The sequence below is a fragment of the Struthio camelus genome, chromosome 15 (assembly GCF_040807025.1).
Source record: "Struthio camelus isolate bStrCam1 chromosome 15, bStrCam1.hap1, whole genome shotgun sequence".
Taxonomy (NCBI): Eukaryota; Metazoa; Chordata; class Aves; order Struthioniformes; family Struthionidae; genus Struthio; species Struthio camelus.
In genome coordinates, this window is record NC_090956.1 from 14,823,516 (window position 1) to 14,839,683 (window position 16,168).

The following is a 16,168-nucleotide window of genomic DNA, read 5'->3' on the forward strand; positions in this document are numbered from 1 at the left end:
TGGGGCGCGGGAGCGCTGAGGCGGCACCGCTGGGGCGCGCGAGCATTGGGGCCCGGGGCGCGCCAGCGCTGAGGCGGCACCGCTGGGGCGTGTCGAGGCGGGGCTCCCCTCCCGGGCGGAGCGGCCCCGCCAGCGCGCGCAGCAGGTGGCCGCGAGCGGCAGGATGAAGCTTAACTTAAGCGTCCTCTCCCTGTTCGTTGCCCTGGTCGGAGTTTCAAGCTTCATCTTCCTCGTGGTGGCCATCGGGACGGACTTCTGGTACATCATCGATGCCTCGAAGCTGGAGACGTCCCGCAACGGCACGGACGCGCTGAGCTCGCACTCGGGGCTCTGGCGCACCTGCCGGCGTGAGTGGGGCGGCGGGCGGCGGGCGGCGGGCGGCGGCGGGTCTAGCGCGGCCAGGGCAGCCGCGGGCGGCGCGGAGCGCTGCTGCTGCTGCTCCTCCTTCCCCTTCTCCTCCTTCCTCGGGGACGCTTTTTCCCCGCTGCTGTAAACTAACAGCCAGGTGAAAAAGAGCTTTTAGTCTCCCTGGCGGTAGGAGGGTTCACCATTTGGCATGCTTTGTAGTAAATACTGAACAAACTAGCTGCAGCCGGCAGTTACAACAGTGTTTTTGGCTTTGCTTCTTCAGAAGAACAATCCACTCTCCTTTCTGACTTCTTTATCCAATCAGCATTTTTTCCTGGTGGATGTCAGATTTCTAAATCTTACTACTTGTCAGAGGAGACGCGTGTAGCAAATTTTCCGCTACTGTGAACTCATTTTGCATTAACTTTTAATTCAAGCTAATTTAATAAGCATTAAACATTTAGAAGGAAAGAGATGTCTTTTTGTTTGACTGAAGGGGAAATTAACTTAAAGGGACAAAATTCCTATTGAGTTAAAGCCATTCAAAATTATAAATAATATTCTATGCTGTATATTATGTAGTATATACTTTTATATCTACAAGTAATATTATAATAACATTAAAAATATGAATATAATAATATTAATATAATATGCATCAGACAGAGGCAAGAAAGACTTACTTTCAGTGGAGGACAGGTGAAGGAGTAGGTTAAAGGAATGCTGCTGTTGCCTGTAACTTGGGCCCCACTGAAATCAGGAGATGTTTCCCCGTTTGTTTCAGTGGTTAGGGCCTTGCCCAGTGGGAGCAGAAGTTGGCCAATGCTGAGTACTGAAAATCCCCTTTTTTCCTTCCCTGCCTTGAAAGGATTGTTATTAAAGAAGAGAGTATTAAAGGAATTATATATATATATGCAAAAAGAAAAAAAAAAAGGATATATTGCAGTAAGTTATTTTAGCATTTTTTTTCCTTTTTTTATCAGTTAGGAGCAAATGTTATCCTTTGATGAACCCCTTCTGGCATGACAGTGTAAACATCACTGCTTCACACAAACAGCTTTTATGTGAGTAACTTTTATATTATTTCTATACTTCCATCCATTTCTCCCTCCCTCCTTGGCCACTTACAAGGTTCCGTTTCTGATTCAGAGGGGGAGACTCTGTGAGATAGTGTTTTAACTATGCTTCTGTGCAATATCTGTCACTGCATGTGATCTCTGAGTGTGATTACAGTTGAGATAATCAGATGTCAAATTCAGGTAATTTCTTCCACAGCATCAAGATGTTTTTGCCCAGCATGGCTCAGGAAAGTACATGACTGTTAAAAATAAAGGCAAGAATTTTCAGAATTCCACCAGAGAGTTTAATCCCTTAAAAGGCTTAAGCACATGCTTAAGTTCATCTGAAAGGTAGTTAGGCATGTATTTATCTACCCTTTCGGTGGGATTCCTTGCCCTGAACAAATCTTAAGCGTTCAGGAAATTAAGAAAATAAATCAATAATTAAAAAATAGTGTTCAAAGCCTTTGAAGAATATCATGTTCAAAAAGATTATTTAAAATGTCTAAGTGCATAGATTAGTATTCATTTCTTTCTCTTTAGATTCACTTGTGGATATGTCAGAACGTTTTCAGAAAATCTAAACTAAACAGTTTCAAAAGTTATTACACTTCTAATAAAAGATGATTTAGCTCCTTCACTTTATACTTTACTCGTACAAGAGCTTGTATTTGGGCTTGTTTTTTTACTTCACTCTCCTTTCTGATTCTAGTTGTGTTCCCCTTGCAGGCAGAATGTATGCTTTTGTCATGTGCCTTAAAATGGTACTCTTTCCCTCAGAAACAGCTGTTTCCCCAAGCAAGCCTTTAGCATTTCTTTGGGCCCTTGGAGCAATATCTCAAGATACAACTGAAAATGCAGCAAAGACAAAATAAACCCATGGGATACTGATGCTAACATAGTTTTGTTGCAACAGGAACTGGAAAGTGTTAGTAGGAATAAGATCCCAGCAAGCTACTGAAACAGCAGTACAAACATGTTGACAGACTCAAGACTAAGGACACATTCTCTCTCTATGCTTTTAAATTTAAAGGTGCCATTTGCTTAATCTTTCTTGCCTAAGACAGAGGATTGTTGCTATTTGATGTTGCTGGAAATAGTGAGGATAAGTCAAAATGATTGTTTGCTGGATCACTTAGTCCTTTGAGGGTTCGAAGTTAACATTTCAGTGAACCTAACCAGATATAAGATAGGAGTGTGGACGCCTTAACTATTATATTAGGGATAGCTTAAATTTTGGGACAAAAGTATTAACTTTTGAAAAGCTATGTTCACATTTGCAAAAGCTACATCTGCATTTTTTCTCAGGAAAGGAGATTTTGTATTACAACCCTTTAGCTAATGCTGGATTCTGCCAAAACACAATCGGAGACTATATAGAGCTCTTTTTATTATTAAAATGGTGCTGGCTTGGAAACAAAAGACAGCTCTTCACTTGTCATGAAATGGTAAGGAAATAGTGACTGTGAATAAAAATTGGATTCATAACTATGTTTTCAGACTCTTCGAAGCCTCAGAGAAATGTGTATCTCTTCCTTTCTCACATCAAGTACTATTTCTAGGCTCCTGGACGGACGTCAGGCCTGCAAATACACTTGCGTGTTTTATTAGAAACAGGGGTAGCCTGCCCCAAAATGACAAGATAAAAGGTCAGAGATAGTTTCATTAAACGAATCTATTAATTTTGGTTAAAATGCTCCACCAACTGGACTTCTGAGTTTTTTTTCAAATGTACAGTTTCAGTTCGGTGAGGATACAGACTCATAGCAATAGCAGCTGAATATAGGAAATGTCTTGTCAGTACTTCTTACTTATAGGAAGTATAGATGATTTCTAAGCGTCATCTAGATTTGTTAAGTACTGAGATATTAACATCTGCTTCAGCCTTATACTTCTTAAGTATTTTCTGACTGTACTCACTGAATCGTATTTACGCAGATCAAGGCAAACTTAGACCTTCATCTACCACACATTTTAACTAGAATTTTAGAGGACAATTGTGGGTTGCTGAATTCAGTGTAATTACAGTCATTTCTTCATGTGTAGCAGTCTGGGGCAAGCAAACCAATCGCACAGCTTTAATCAAAGTTGCTTCAAGGAAATATATTTTGTGTGTGCGTGCGTGTGACATGCACATGTGTGTATGAGGCACATTCAAATGAAATTAATCTCATTCTATCTCCTTATTTGTCCGTATTGCTCACTGTTTCATTGGCAGACTGAATTTCAGGAGTTCCAGTAAAACCAGGTGTGTTTCTTGCCCATTACTCCCAATACGAAGGTTTAAAAGAGCTGTCTCCTAATGCAGGCACTTTAGTCACACGTCAGGAATCACATCACTCATTGTTCAGTGTTCCAATACTCTTCTTGGCGTGTCTTAGCTGGACAAAAGTGCCAAAAAGACAGGAGGAAGTCCATATGTGAGTGCAAAGAGCTGGGTCTGAGTGGAAACAGAAGTGCTCGTCGCTGCCAGAAGACAAACCTTCCATTAGAGAATGAAAAGCCTTCACGTTCCATCCTTCCACTTTTCCAATCTCTCTCCTATTCATCCCTAGCAGTTTCTTTTTAGGCTTATTGTGTACTTCAAATAGAGCTCCTAACAAATTCGAAAAGTTAGGTGTACAAGTTAAAGTTCTGTTGCCAGCAGCAGCATTACTCAGGCAATCGAGCTAAGTCTTAATAACCTTGATAGTATGATGTATTTTCACATCACTACAATACTCTTGAGCAATTTCTCAAATGGTTCAGACACAAACATGCCTTCTCCTGTACATTAGCCTTCCATTTCTTTTCCCTCCACTCTCTTCAGCTGAACATATAATGTTCACACTACATGATGTATCATGCTACATATGATGTATCACACTACAGAATACGTATGGGATGGTTATATATCCTTTTAAAACATCAGCCACTGTCTGAAGAAAGATGCCAGTAGACTACTGCCACTTGCATTTCTGCATTAAAAAGCATGCTGTTTACTGGAGATGTAAATGAGGCAGAGAAAAATGTAAAAGATTTTATGCACTATCATGAAAAGATGCGTTTCTCAGTGGAAATACCTCTAAGGACATAAAATGACTATTATTTCATTTTTCTGCATCTGTTTTGTTAATTTGACTTAATGGAAGCCTGTCAGTTTCATGCAGAAACTGAAAAGCCAGTTGTGTTTCTGGGCGCTTCTTTACAATTGTGTTTAGCAAAACAGCTTGACTCTACGTAGCACTTTCCTTTCCCAAATGATGTTTTAAGGGAAACCATTCAGCCAAACCTGAAAAAAAGTCAAACACGCTACTGTTACCTTCTGGAACAGCAAGGACAGTTCAGCTACATAATAGAAGACAGTGGTATAAGTGTAAGCAGGCGAGATGTCCCCATTTTCTTTTGTGCATCTGCCGTAGACTTTTTACTCCAAGTAGACTTAATCTCTCCGGAGACAGTGCAACATCTTCTACCATGCTGGGTCATGTAATCAAAAATAGATTCAGCAGAGTCGTCTGATCAAGCACTCTTAACGCACAGCCTCTGGATATTGCTTCTACTTACACTACTGCAAAATAGACATGATTAAAATGAAAGTGCCACTTTTCACCGTTCAGGCAGTGATTAGGGTGTTTTGGTGACCGTTAGGGTTAAATATAACCCTTTGAAAGTCACCTGTAAAACTGAAATCTGTCAGCAAAGGCACAGCTGAACTCTTGTCTTACCATGTGTTCTCCTGTGTCAGCTGAGGGAGACAAGACGAACTGTTTTCATGATGAGCCCATTCCAGCTCTCACTAAATGGAAATAAGAAGATGTCACAATGACTTCAAAGGAAATGGCATCAGGAGTTCTGAGCAGTTTTACCATCTTCCAGGACAAGAAATATAACATTCAAAATCAGATCTAATATGTCAAGGATCAAATACAGAGAGAATCACAGAATGGCCAAGGTTGGAAGGGACCTCTGGAGATCATCTAGTCCAACCCCGCTGCTCAAGCAGGGTCATCTGGAGCACATTGCACAGGATCGTGTCCAGGCGGGTTTTGAATATCTCTGGGGAAGGAGACCCCACTACCTCTCCGGGCAACCTGTTCCAGTGCTCTGTCACCCTCACAGGAAAGAAGTTCAGATGGAACTTCCTGTGTTCCAGTTTGTGCCCGTTGCCTCTTCTCCTGTCGCCGGGCACCACGGAGAAGAGTCTGGCCCCATCCTCTTGACACCCTTCCTTCAGATACTTGCATACATTGATGAGATCGCCTCTCAGTCTTCTCTTCTCCAGGCTACACGAGCTCTCTCAGTCAGTTTAGCTCAGAGACCTGTGACTAGAGAAGAGTAGAAAGCTGAACCAGTAGTCCAGAGTCCAGAACTCAGCTAAGTATCTGGGAGCACTCCAGTCCTGTGAGCTCTCCTCCACTATCATCATTTCTCTACTGAATGGGAGGCAATGCAGGCCTTCATATCCCTGGGATTCTAGCTCAGAAGCCTTGCATTTAGCCACAGACAGCAGTTCTCTTCTATTGCTTACAGTTCATCTGGGTTGTTTCCTTCCTTCCCAGCAGGTCCGGCTTTCTGAGTGCACTGTTTCTTCCTAGTCCTGCCAAGCCTTTCCAGAGCAGCCCCAGTAACTGTTACCTACTGCCTGCATTCTGTTTGAGCTACAGGCTTTTGTGCAGCTCTTTGTGCAGCTCTTTGTTACAGCTGGGGAAGATAAACAGGTCCTTAATTAAACTCTTCTGAGCTGCTGCTATTTGGAGTACTTCTGATGAAATGACTATTTCAGATTTCTAGAGACTATTTTCCATAATAAGGTGTGCAAACCAATCCAAAGTTAGTTTTAAACAATGAAGCTACAGCATGTTTTTAACAGGAGATTAACAAGACTGCTAGATCTGCAGTTGATTAGTTTTGATAGCATCCGATTTTCTAGTTCATTCCACAATTTTCTTTCACAAGCTACTTCTCATCAAGTACTGGCTTGGATGGTGATTTAGAAATATCTACCAGATTCACAGAAGACCTGGACACACACTGTGGATATCATTTTCACAGTGAGTTGGTCAGAGCTCTAATAAAACAGCCTTAGCTAGCTGATATAAAACTTCATGAATTCAAATCAAGCAAAGTATTATTTGGTACAAAAAAAAGAGCTTTTTTAAAATGTTTGTCAGCTTGTTTCAGTATTTTCAAAGTTAAACTGTTAGATCTTTTGGACTAGACTGACAGCAAACTCAGACATTATTCAGAAATAGATATGGGAAACCAGAATTCTGTTTTATGGGAAAGTGCATATACCTTTCCTTGTGCAAAATGCTTGGTGTTTTTCAATACTAGATTCATATCATCACAATGAAGACAGTTGTATTATATACCTAAATACATATTTCAGCCCAGCGTAAAAAGAAGCAAAAATGTTTGGCAGCAAAATTTATGTTTGAATTTCTCTCACAGATGTCTATTGAAGACAGAAGTACAGTAAAGATATTTTAAGTCATGTCCTTCCATAAACTAATTCTAGCCTTCTAATCGAGGACTATAATGGCATAATATCCTATGCCAGATGGCATGAATTCAGATTCTTGGGTGGTTTCCATGGCAGCATTTTAGAATAAGTTTCCCAGGCAGTTGCAGATTGCATAGAAGAGGCACAAATAAGTATTAGGTGTTGAAGTAGAACAGTGAAGGTGATAAAAGTGCTATTTAAGCAAATACAGTACAATTAACCATTTCATGTCAAAAGAGCTGCAGGTGACTCATGAGAAATATGACTTCAGCTCTATGTAGGAGAATCTGTTACAATGGCATTTATGGGTGTTACCTGAGATATCCCTGAAATTTATTTTCAGTGGAGAAGGAATAAAAATCAGAGTCCTTCTGATGTTGCATGCAACTATCACAAATGTGACATAGATTAATATAATCTATGACACTGTCTACTGGAAATGCTAAGGCCTCTATCACTCTGGTAACCCACCTGGAAACAGGAGAATAATCTGGTATGGATTTATGTTCCTCCTGGTACAAAAGAAAAGGTTACATGCAGAGCTTCGCCCTTTTACCCACACTTGTCCTAGCTAAGGTAACAGTCCTAGCTGCGTTAGCTGAAGTCTGCTGAATGCTGACTTTCCACAAAAAGGAAAGTCAGAGAAACAGCAACACTTGGCGCTACTCTCCTGAGATATAGTTTGTTAACAGCAACTTTGCCTGACTGGTGAGGGACATCTAGGAAATCACAAAGCGCAGGCCCAACCGTGAGCTCATTTATATGGCTGACGTCCAAAAAAGTCGGGTCTGAAGACAGAGGTGCACCATTCTTGCATTCTTACTCTTTTAATTTCAATTGTATTGGACTTTATCTCCTAAAGGTCTGTTCACCTCCTATCTGCAACACCAAATCTAAGAGGATATCAACATGGTCAGGGTTCAAAATCAGGCCTAATGCTCTTAGGAAGCACAAATGGGGCTGAAGAGTAGCCTGTTCTTGCCACCTCTGAAGAAAACGGGGACTAAATTGTGTACCAAATCTCTTCTGTCACATCCTGCCACATCATATCCCTGATAACCAGTTCTAACTATATAAAACTCCAGAACTAAGTTCTCTGGCTATTTCTCCTTCCGATATTCAACTAAGATTTGTGAACAGTCGTGACATACTGGTTTATTATACATAGTAAGCTGAAGATTGATTTGAATGTTAGTGTCTGAGAACTCCTAGCAGGTTGTGTTTCTTTGCCAACAGCAGGAGTCGTGGCTACTTATGTTGAAGGAAAACTCATAGAGTATCCTCAGACTTAGAAGCAAGGAGATGAAGTGCTGCCTCTACTGCAGAATGCTGCATTCCTGCTTTCTGCACATCAGCTGACACTGATGGGGAAGGATGTGGGACTTATCTTCTGTGAGAATATGGCTCCGGAATAAATGAAAAGAAATAGAGGAGCAACAGGGTCTCTTCCCCAAACCTTGCCATTTGTTACCAGGGTGCTTTCTTATGTAAAAAAAGTATTTTTTAAGTTCAATCAGTATATATTCACCTAATATTTTGCCTCAATAGGTTTTGTTAGCTCAAATATTTGAAAGGATTCCTCCACCATTAAGAAATACATACGTAAGCCCTTGGCCCTGCAAGGCCGCCAAGATGACTCCAATTGCAGTACTAGAACTGAAGCAAGATACATTGCATTTTTTTTTCTTAGCCTCAGGGCAAATTCCCTTTTAATTTACACCAACCTTCTTCAACTCACTTGAGTGGATTTACAGTAGTACCAATGAGGAATGTGAGGAAGAAGTGTTACTTTCATGCATTAATTGCTTTGTCCAAGAAAGAGGAAAACTGAGAATTAGTTTGCAGATTTTTCTTCTTTGTACAGAAAGTAACAGGAGAATAATCTGTACCCTTATTAACAAGGTAATAATCAATCCTTACCTAATTGACAAAGTCAAGCTGGTGTTGCAGAGCAGTACTTAACAAAGCACAGCTCCACAGCAATAGAGTAAATTAAACTAATTTCTCCAAAAGAGCAAAGCACAGAGGCAGCACAAGCTGATCTACAATTATGTCATCTTTATCCCGATACTGAAGAGGATAGCCCAGATCCTTAGCCAGTGGAAGGCAGTGTACCTCCACTTCAATTAGGAGTTAACAGTGGTTAAAAAAAATGGATCATCTGATCACACACAAACTCTGATCTCATAAATGACTCCTTTTCCTTGGGGACTAGCTAATGTGGTGTTGTTCCTCTGTGAAATTAAATGAGATGCTGGAGCCCGGAACTCCTCAGAAAATGGAATTTAAATTTTCTTTTCCCGGTAACTCTGCTCCTGATTCTGGTATGAAATAAATGGATCCTGTGAAGCTGGAATTACTGTATTTTTTCTTCTTATTTTTCTAGGAAAGCATTGTGGATAGATGACTTTTGATTGCATGAGAGAGAACAGTGAGACAAAGACGGTATATGATGGAAATAACAGCATGATAGAAAAAAATACATAGCAACCCACTGTTTGCACAGCTATTAAAATGTTATAAGGATCAATAAAGACACATGTAAAACATTCAGCATGGGAGGAGGCAACCAGGATAAGTTAATGTACTTAGTGAAGCTGCTATACAGAACAATAACAGCCAGAGAGCGAGAGCTGAATGGGAAATTTTTCTTCTACTATTAGCCTGTTGTTCAGCTGCAACAAGGAAGAGGTCAGCAATTTGCTAGCTAAATTCAGCAGAGAACACCTGAGAGAAAAGAAAAGGTTTAACCAGAGCGTCTGCTGGATATCACCTCCCACACAGAACAGTGCCACTCACTGGGATAGGTATTATTCAGATAACCAGGGTTACTTTTGATTAAGGTTGCCAGTGACTACCTGGTATGCAGTGCACCATCTATTATCTTTTTAGGCTTAATATTTGAGAACAATTTATTTGATTAAACATGTCCATGTAGACATAGCCTTTATCTTTGTGGTGTCTATTTGAAACACCGTGATCCTGTGAGAGGCTCACTCTTTATAATACCTTTTTCTCTCTACATTATTTGTCCTGCCTATTTAAACTGAAAGTCCCAGAGATCGTCCAGCTCCTTGTTTACGCACCATCTGGCAGAATAAGACAGTGATCCTGATGAGGGGCTATGCATTTAATAGTAATACATCCAATGACACTATAATAAGATATTAACATTCTTCGTTTTTCTTTAGACATGCATGGGACATTTGCCATCCTGATGCCCCTCAGCCTGATATTGATGATTTTTGGAGGAATGACTGGATTCATCAGTATTCTTGCCAGGGCCTACCTACTGCTTCTAATGACGGGGCTGCTTTTTCTTTTTGGAGGTACTATATCAAACTCCTGGCTTATTCATTTTAAATATTAAGAGATTACATCTGGGAAACATTCCTTTGCCTGCTAGGGAAAAGAGCTAAGCAAGAGTTTGCTTTCAGAATAATGCCAGTGTGCATTCACTTGGTGCCTAACTCGGCTCCTGAGGGGTTTCTGGAACAGAAAGCTGCCACTTACAGCCAAGAAAGGCACAGCCATATGCCTTTGTGGAGTGAGTCATACCTTGAACACAGTCTGTTTGTTGTATCCATTAATACAAAGGGTTAAATACCTTCTCAGCACATTGCCCAACTCTTCACAGAGAGGATTTTACATCTGAAGTAATGGAGAAGTACCTTTGGAACCAGGAAAGCCTAGGGTTCAATAGCCTTGCACTGATCTTACAACTACTAAGATAAATGATATTTTTTCAAAGGTGTTTGCATAGAGTTCCTGACAAGTGTTTTGTTAGGGATTCTTGGGTTAGCTTTATTGTTAGGTTTGAACGAGAGTATTTTCCCCAAACTCTGCGGGGTCACAAAGGCCTTCAGCTCATTGCACCACCCCAGCACAGCCTACCACAGACAGCTTCAGGTCACAGCAGCGGGTTCTAGGACTTCAGTGATTTGTAAGAAGGCCAAACACTGTACGGGGAAGAAGCTGAAGATTACTTGACCACTATGTTCAAGTGTAACACTGATAAAAGAAGTTCCTACTCTAATCAGAAGGTTGATTTTGGGAGTAAGTCATAGGAAGAGTTTTCTGTTTTTTCACAAATGCCAGTTGCACAGGATGTTCTTTGACAAATATGATGAACTTTTATACATTTAATATAGGTTATCTTTGCTCTAAAATAACATGAGAGTTCTTCTGTAATCCTAATTAGACAGGGCTTTGTTCACACCAGCAACAGAACTGAGTCCTAATCCTAGCTCCAGCTGAGGGTGGGACAGGAGTCTGCCTCGGCCTATATTAGTCTGCCAAGGATCCTGAACAGCACTGCCCTGTAAAGTCACCCTAGGCATAAAACACTTCCCCTTTTTCTGTCGTTAGCTGGACTAAGAACAGCAGCACTGTTCACATGGAGGATGAGTGCAGTTACTGCACTCCATCCAAAATCCACTGAAATCTGCCTACACGTTGCTACCTTAGCTACCTGTTACCTGCCAGTTCCTGGCCCTTCTGTCTTCATTTAATAGTGACAGTGTTACCAGCCTCTTCATAACCAGCCTTTTGCTGGGGATGGAAATTTCATTTTGCTCTTATTTTTATTTTTCCTATTCAGATTAGTAGATTTAAATTTAATGTTTTGAAATTCTCACAAAAGAAAACCCCAATGAATTTATGTTAGTTGAAGTGCAACATTTCATTTTGAAGCAAGTCAAACTCTTTTAAATTAAAGAGTTTTAAATTAAACTCTTTTAAAGCTGCATTCGCTAAAAAGGTGTATTTAGGCCATTTGGAAACTGATGTAAATAGTAAGTGAAAGAAGAAAAGCTGTGAAATATAGAGCACGATTATCCCACTGAGGAGTGGAGTTCCATGCCTTTCTAAGACTCTTGGATTTGCAAAGAGGGAAGAGAAACACAGAGACAGTATTAGGAGAGTGGCATTATAATTTGTTCTGAAGATGCAACTAGTGCTGTTTCCCAGGACAGCATGGACAGACTGGAGGCTGGCCTTTGGTATGAGACCAGACCGTCCTCCTCCTCAAGCAGTATGGTCTGGCTGTTTCAGCCGCACTGAGGCTTGATACATGTAACACATAAGCACAGTTCTGTAGGGTTTTCCAGTTCATGAAGTTTGGTAATGATAGATAATGCTGTCCCAGCAGAAAAATATCTTATGATGCAATTCCAGAAACTGAGTTTTGGGATTTTTTTGGAAAATACCAGAACAGATATGTTCCACATCCCAGAACATCCTACTTCCCCATTTCCTAAAGGCAGCCATATTTGAGAAGGGTCACAGAACCCAGCAAACCTTGTTGAAAACTTCAACAAAGCAGTCATTTTCATTTCTGCTAGCAAAAAGTAGAGAGAAGTGATGTTGGCCCCTTTGCAGAGGCCTAGCTAGAATAAGACACAGGCATAATAGCATGGCTAACATTGGGAATATGAATATGAATTTTGACTTAAATTTGTCTTCCTGCCAAAAACAGATATGCACCTTGACTTACACTGTGATTTAACATAAAGCCAGATAATTACACTGTGATTTAACATAAAGCCAGTCTTATCAGATAAGGCACTATCTTGTCCTAAAAATGTTCCAGTATCTCCTACTTTCCCTGGGCCACAGTCCTCTAATTCAGGGCTCTCCTATCTCTTCTTTCCTGCCTGTGATCCAGTAGAGATGTGAGTTAGCTCGTATTCTTTGCCTGCCATAGATGCCAGGCCCAAGATCTAGCACCTACCTTTCTTAGATGTGCCATTCCCTACGTTTGCCAGCTTCTGTACCGTCCTTTCATTCTGGAAACAACTGTTTGAGTTGTTTGACTCAACTTTTTGTTTGAGTGCCTTCAATAATTTATTTTTAATCGGCTCCGAGGATGTCTTTGGGTCAATTATTCGCAAGTGCTGATCAGCCAGGACCTCACAACACTTGTTGGCACTTGATGGTAAGGACCAACATGTTTATACTGAACACTCGAAACTTAGGATGCCCAAAATTAGAAACTAGCCTAAATTCAAGTCACTAACCTGAAGTGTGAGAATTGTTTTCCTCCATGGGATTTCTCAGATAAAAGTAGACAACTGTACGTGGCGCATAGCAGTGAGAGATTAGGACACATTATAAAACAGTACTGAAAACTGATATTCACATGCATTAGATATTTGTAAAAGACATGACTAGATTTATAGGCTTACTGTTATACATTTTGATTCAGTATTTAACAATTAGAGCACAGTAAATCAAATGGACAGAACTAACCCTCCCTTTACTTCCCTCTGACCTTCCCCGAAAAACAGCCTCAACTAGATTTGAAAGGTAAACAGAGGCTGGTCAGGACTCCTGCCTAGGTAGATACAAAGGCTTGGCGAAGGAGCCCTAAGAGGTGTCAGACCAAGTAGTTTTAATTTCTGCAGGGGATCCTAACTAGCTGAATATATTTTTCTTTCCCAGCTCTTGTTACACTTACTGGGATCAGCGTTTATATTGCATATTCAGCTGCTGCCTTCCAAGAAGCGGTTTGCCTCCTGAGGAGTAAGGATCTCTTAGTAGAAATCGACATCAGGTTTGGCTGGTCTTTGGCACTAGTGTGGATCTCCTTTGCTGCAGAAGTGCTCACTGGGGCTGTATTTCTCCTGGCAGCAAGAGTCGTGGGCCTGAAACGGCGACGTGAACAGGCATTGTGAACAACAGGTATCAGTGGAACAACAGAATTCTGTAGAGCCTAGAAATGTGGATTGCTTGGCCTGTCTGGTCACTAGGGATAACAAAGTGGTTAGGCTGTGACTGAGAGTCATGCAAGCTGTCATAAACTCTTCTCCTCACATGCACCTGTGAAACACAAAGATTCTGATAAAGCTGTAAAACATTTCAAGTGCTCTCAATAAGGAACCCTTTGTGACTTTAGAAGAAAGTACATTGTACTGTTAGTGTTTCCAAAATAATTTCAGTTGGCAACTCATGAAACATCTCCATTCATTGCTTAGAACAAGACAGATTTCTCACTCTCTCGTCTCCTTTCTACTGTCCCAGCAAAGTGCCTCAGAGTACCTTGCAGGGCAGTCTGCACAGTCCAGTTAGCTTTTGGTTTTTACTTCTGAGTCTCCTAGTAAGTATGCCAACGATTGCAGTCATGTTGACAGCCTCTATCCATCAGAGATTGTCTTACTCCATGTCAGTTATGTGTAATATCTAAGGAGAGCCTTCAACCTGGAGCCACAACATCATGTTCTCTTTTTTAGATCATTATTCATAGGATGAAAACAAAGAAATGAGTCGATTTCTAAAATGAGCTTTGGTGCTATGAGTAAATGAAGGGATATAAAGTCTAGATGCTGTGAATGACTTGATGTTAGTTATCCTGCAGACAAGTAGTGACTATGGTGAAGTTCTTCTGAAGTGCAGTGTAATGGTGAGTCTACTTCAAGAGAAAGGTACAGCTGCTTTTCAGATGTTTTAACTAATTACTGCAGCCACTCCCAACCTGTCAGATGTTCAGGGTACGTGGAAGCCCATAGTTACCTCTTTCAACTTATTACTAGCTGCTTTTTCTAATACGTCATGCAGAAAACCTATGTGACAGATTTTCCAGTTTTTACTTAGCAATTTGGATGATGCCATTTGGCAAGTCCCTCGCTATTTCTACTGTAGTAGAAATGTGTTTCCTCCAGTAGTGCAAAAGGCATAATTTACCTACCTCTGTTAAATAACGAAATCATTTTATCATTGTTTCTTGTGCTAAAAATTGCATGTTTAGTCGTAAGGAAGTATTTACTCAGCTCAGCTCTGATCTTAGTCCCAATGAACCAAGTGTTTTAGAAAAAATGATGAGAGAGAGCTTCCAAGAGCTTGCAGTCTTTGCAGATGTAAGGAAACATGATTACTACCATGCTGTGAATGGAGACCTGAGGCAGAAAAGGATTGAACCATCCAACGTCATATGGAACCAGAGTTCTCAATCTCAGTCTAAGGTCTTAGTTGGGGGACTTTTCTTGTCATGAGGATGAAGTTAGAAATTCTGAAATTAGGTGACTGAGCAGTATAAGACCTTTGAATAGCTAGTATAATTTGTACTTCTCAGTAGCTCTCACATTAGTTTTCTCAAATTTTCCGTGTTGCCTTACATTGGGACTGTACAGTTCAGTTGTTTTACAACTTAAAGCATACCAAATCAGCTCTATAAGGAAAGCAAGAACAAATCTTTTGTAGCCAAAATTCCATGTGCTTAAGTGAATTATTTTATGTCTTATGTAAAATGTAAATTCTGTGTTTAAGTTGCTGTTGAAGCTATTTAACATTATCAAACCATTTGTGTGATATTACTCAGACCTTACTGTAAGCTGTTATAGTAAAGTAACATTCAAGTTATTTTTAATGTTCATTACAGATGTTCTTTTACAGTGGTTTTGAATGGTGAAAAATTAAATAAAATGATATCTCAGAGCTGGGGATTATTTACAAAAGTATGGAAGATCTAAGATACCTATTTTTCTTTAACTTTTTTCTGCAGATCTATTCTACAGTTAATGTGATGCTTTTGAAGTGCCTATGTCACATGTGGTAGGTATTTATAAGATATGTATGCCACTACAGTAAAAAATACTCAGGTGATCAGGCAGATCACAAAGAGCTAATGAATTTGTCATTGAATTAGAGTAATTCTTATTTCTATGGCTTTCCTAAATGTCTCATTCTGGCTTTCTGCAATATCTGGCACAATGGTAATAAAAAGTGTTTCCTGCACCTGTAGATTTTTCTATAACCTCTGAATTTCTCTTAAATTCTTTCAGAATGCAAAAAAAGAAAAACAAGATTGTTTAGAATAGCCAACCAAGTCTTAAACATTTTGAAGAGTTATGCTAAAAAGGGAAAACATTCTGGTAAGGACTTCATCTGATTTGATACAAGTGATCTTTTCCATTTCTTAATCATACTGAAACTAACGGTTATTTAATACTCAGTTCTTTGCTGTATTTTCCCCAAAATGCATTACTGAGATGAGGAAACTGACTATTTCCCTTACCTTCTGGTAAATTATAAACTTACAGGTAATTGGCCACATTTAAAGTGAGGACAAATAGACATGATTATATTGAGTAGAGCAGAGCAAAGTTGTTTGAACTGGTAGAGTGCACAGAGCTATTCACCACTGCTAATTGAGAAGCTACTTCGAGGGGTGGCGAAGGAGGATAGGAGAAGTCAAAGGAATCCTTAGGGGCTGGAAAACTTCAGATATACAAGACATTCAGAGGTGATGCTGATGAATATAACACAGAGAGATGCAACCACA

The 16,168-nt window shown here is 40.2% G+C and overlaps 1 protein-coding gene across 1 annotated transcript; it reads left to right on the top strand.

Moving 5' to 3' along the window:
- The first annotated feature begins 81 nt into the window (after nt 1-81).
- TMEM114 (transmembrane protein 114) lies at nt 82-15,638 on the top strand. The gene is made up of 4 exons (XM_068908908.1): nt 82-347; nt 1,332-1,412; nt 10,083-10,220; nt 13,333-15,638. Exons 1-4 carry the CDS (start codon nt 164-166, stop codon nt 13,563-13,565), a joined length of 636 nt encoding a protein of 211 aa, XP_068765009.1. The 5' UTR covers nt 82-163; the 3' UTR covers nt 13,566-15,638.
- Nucleotides 15,639-16,168: the final 530 nt, after the last annotated feature.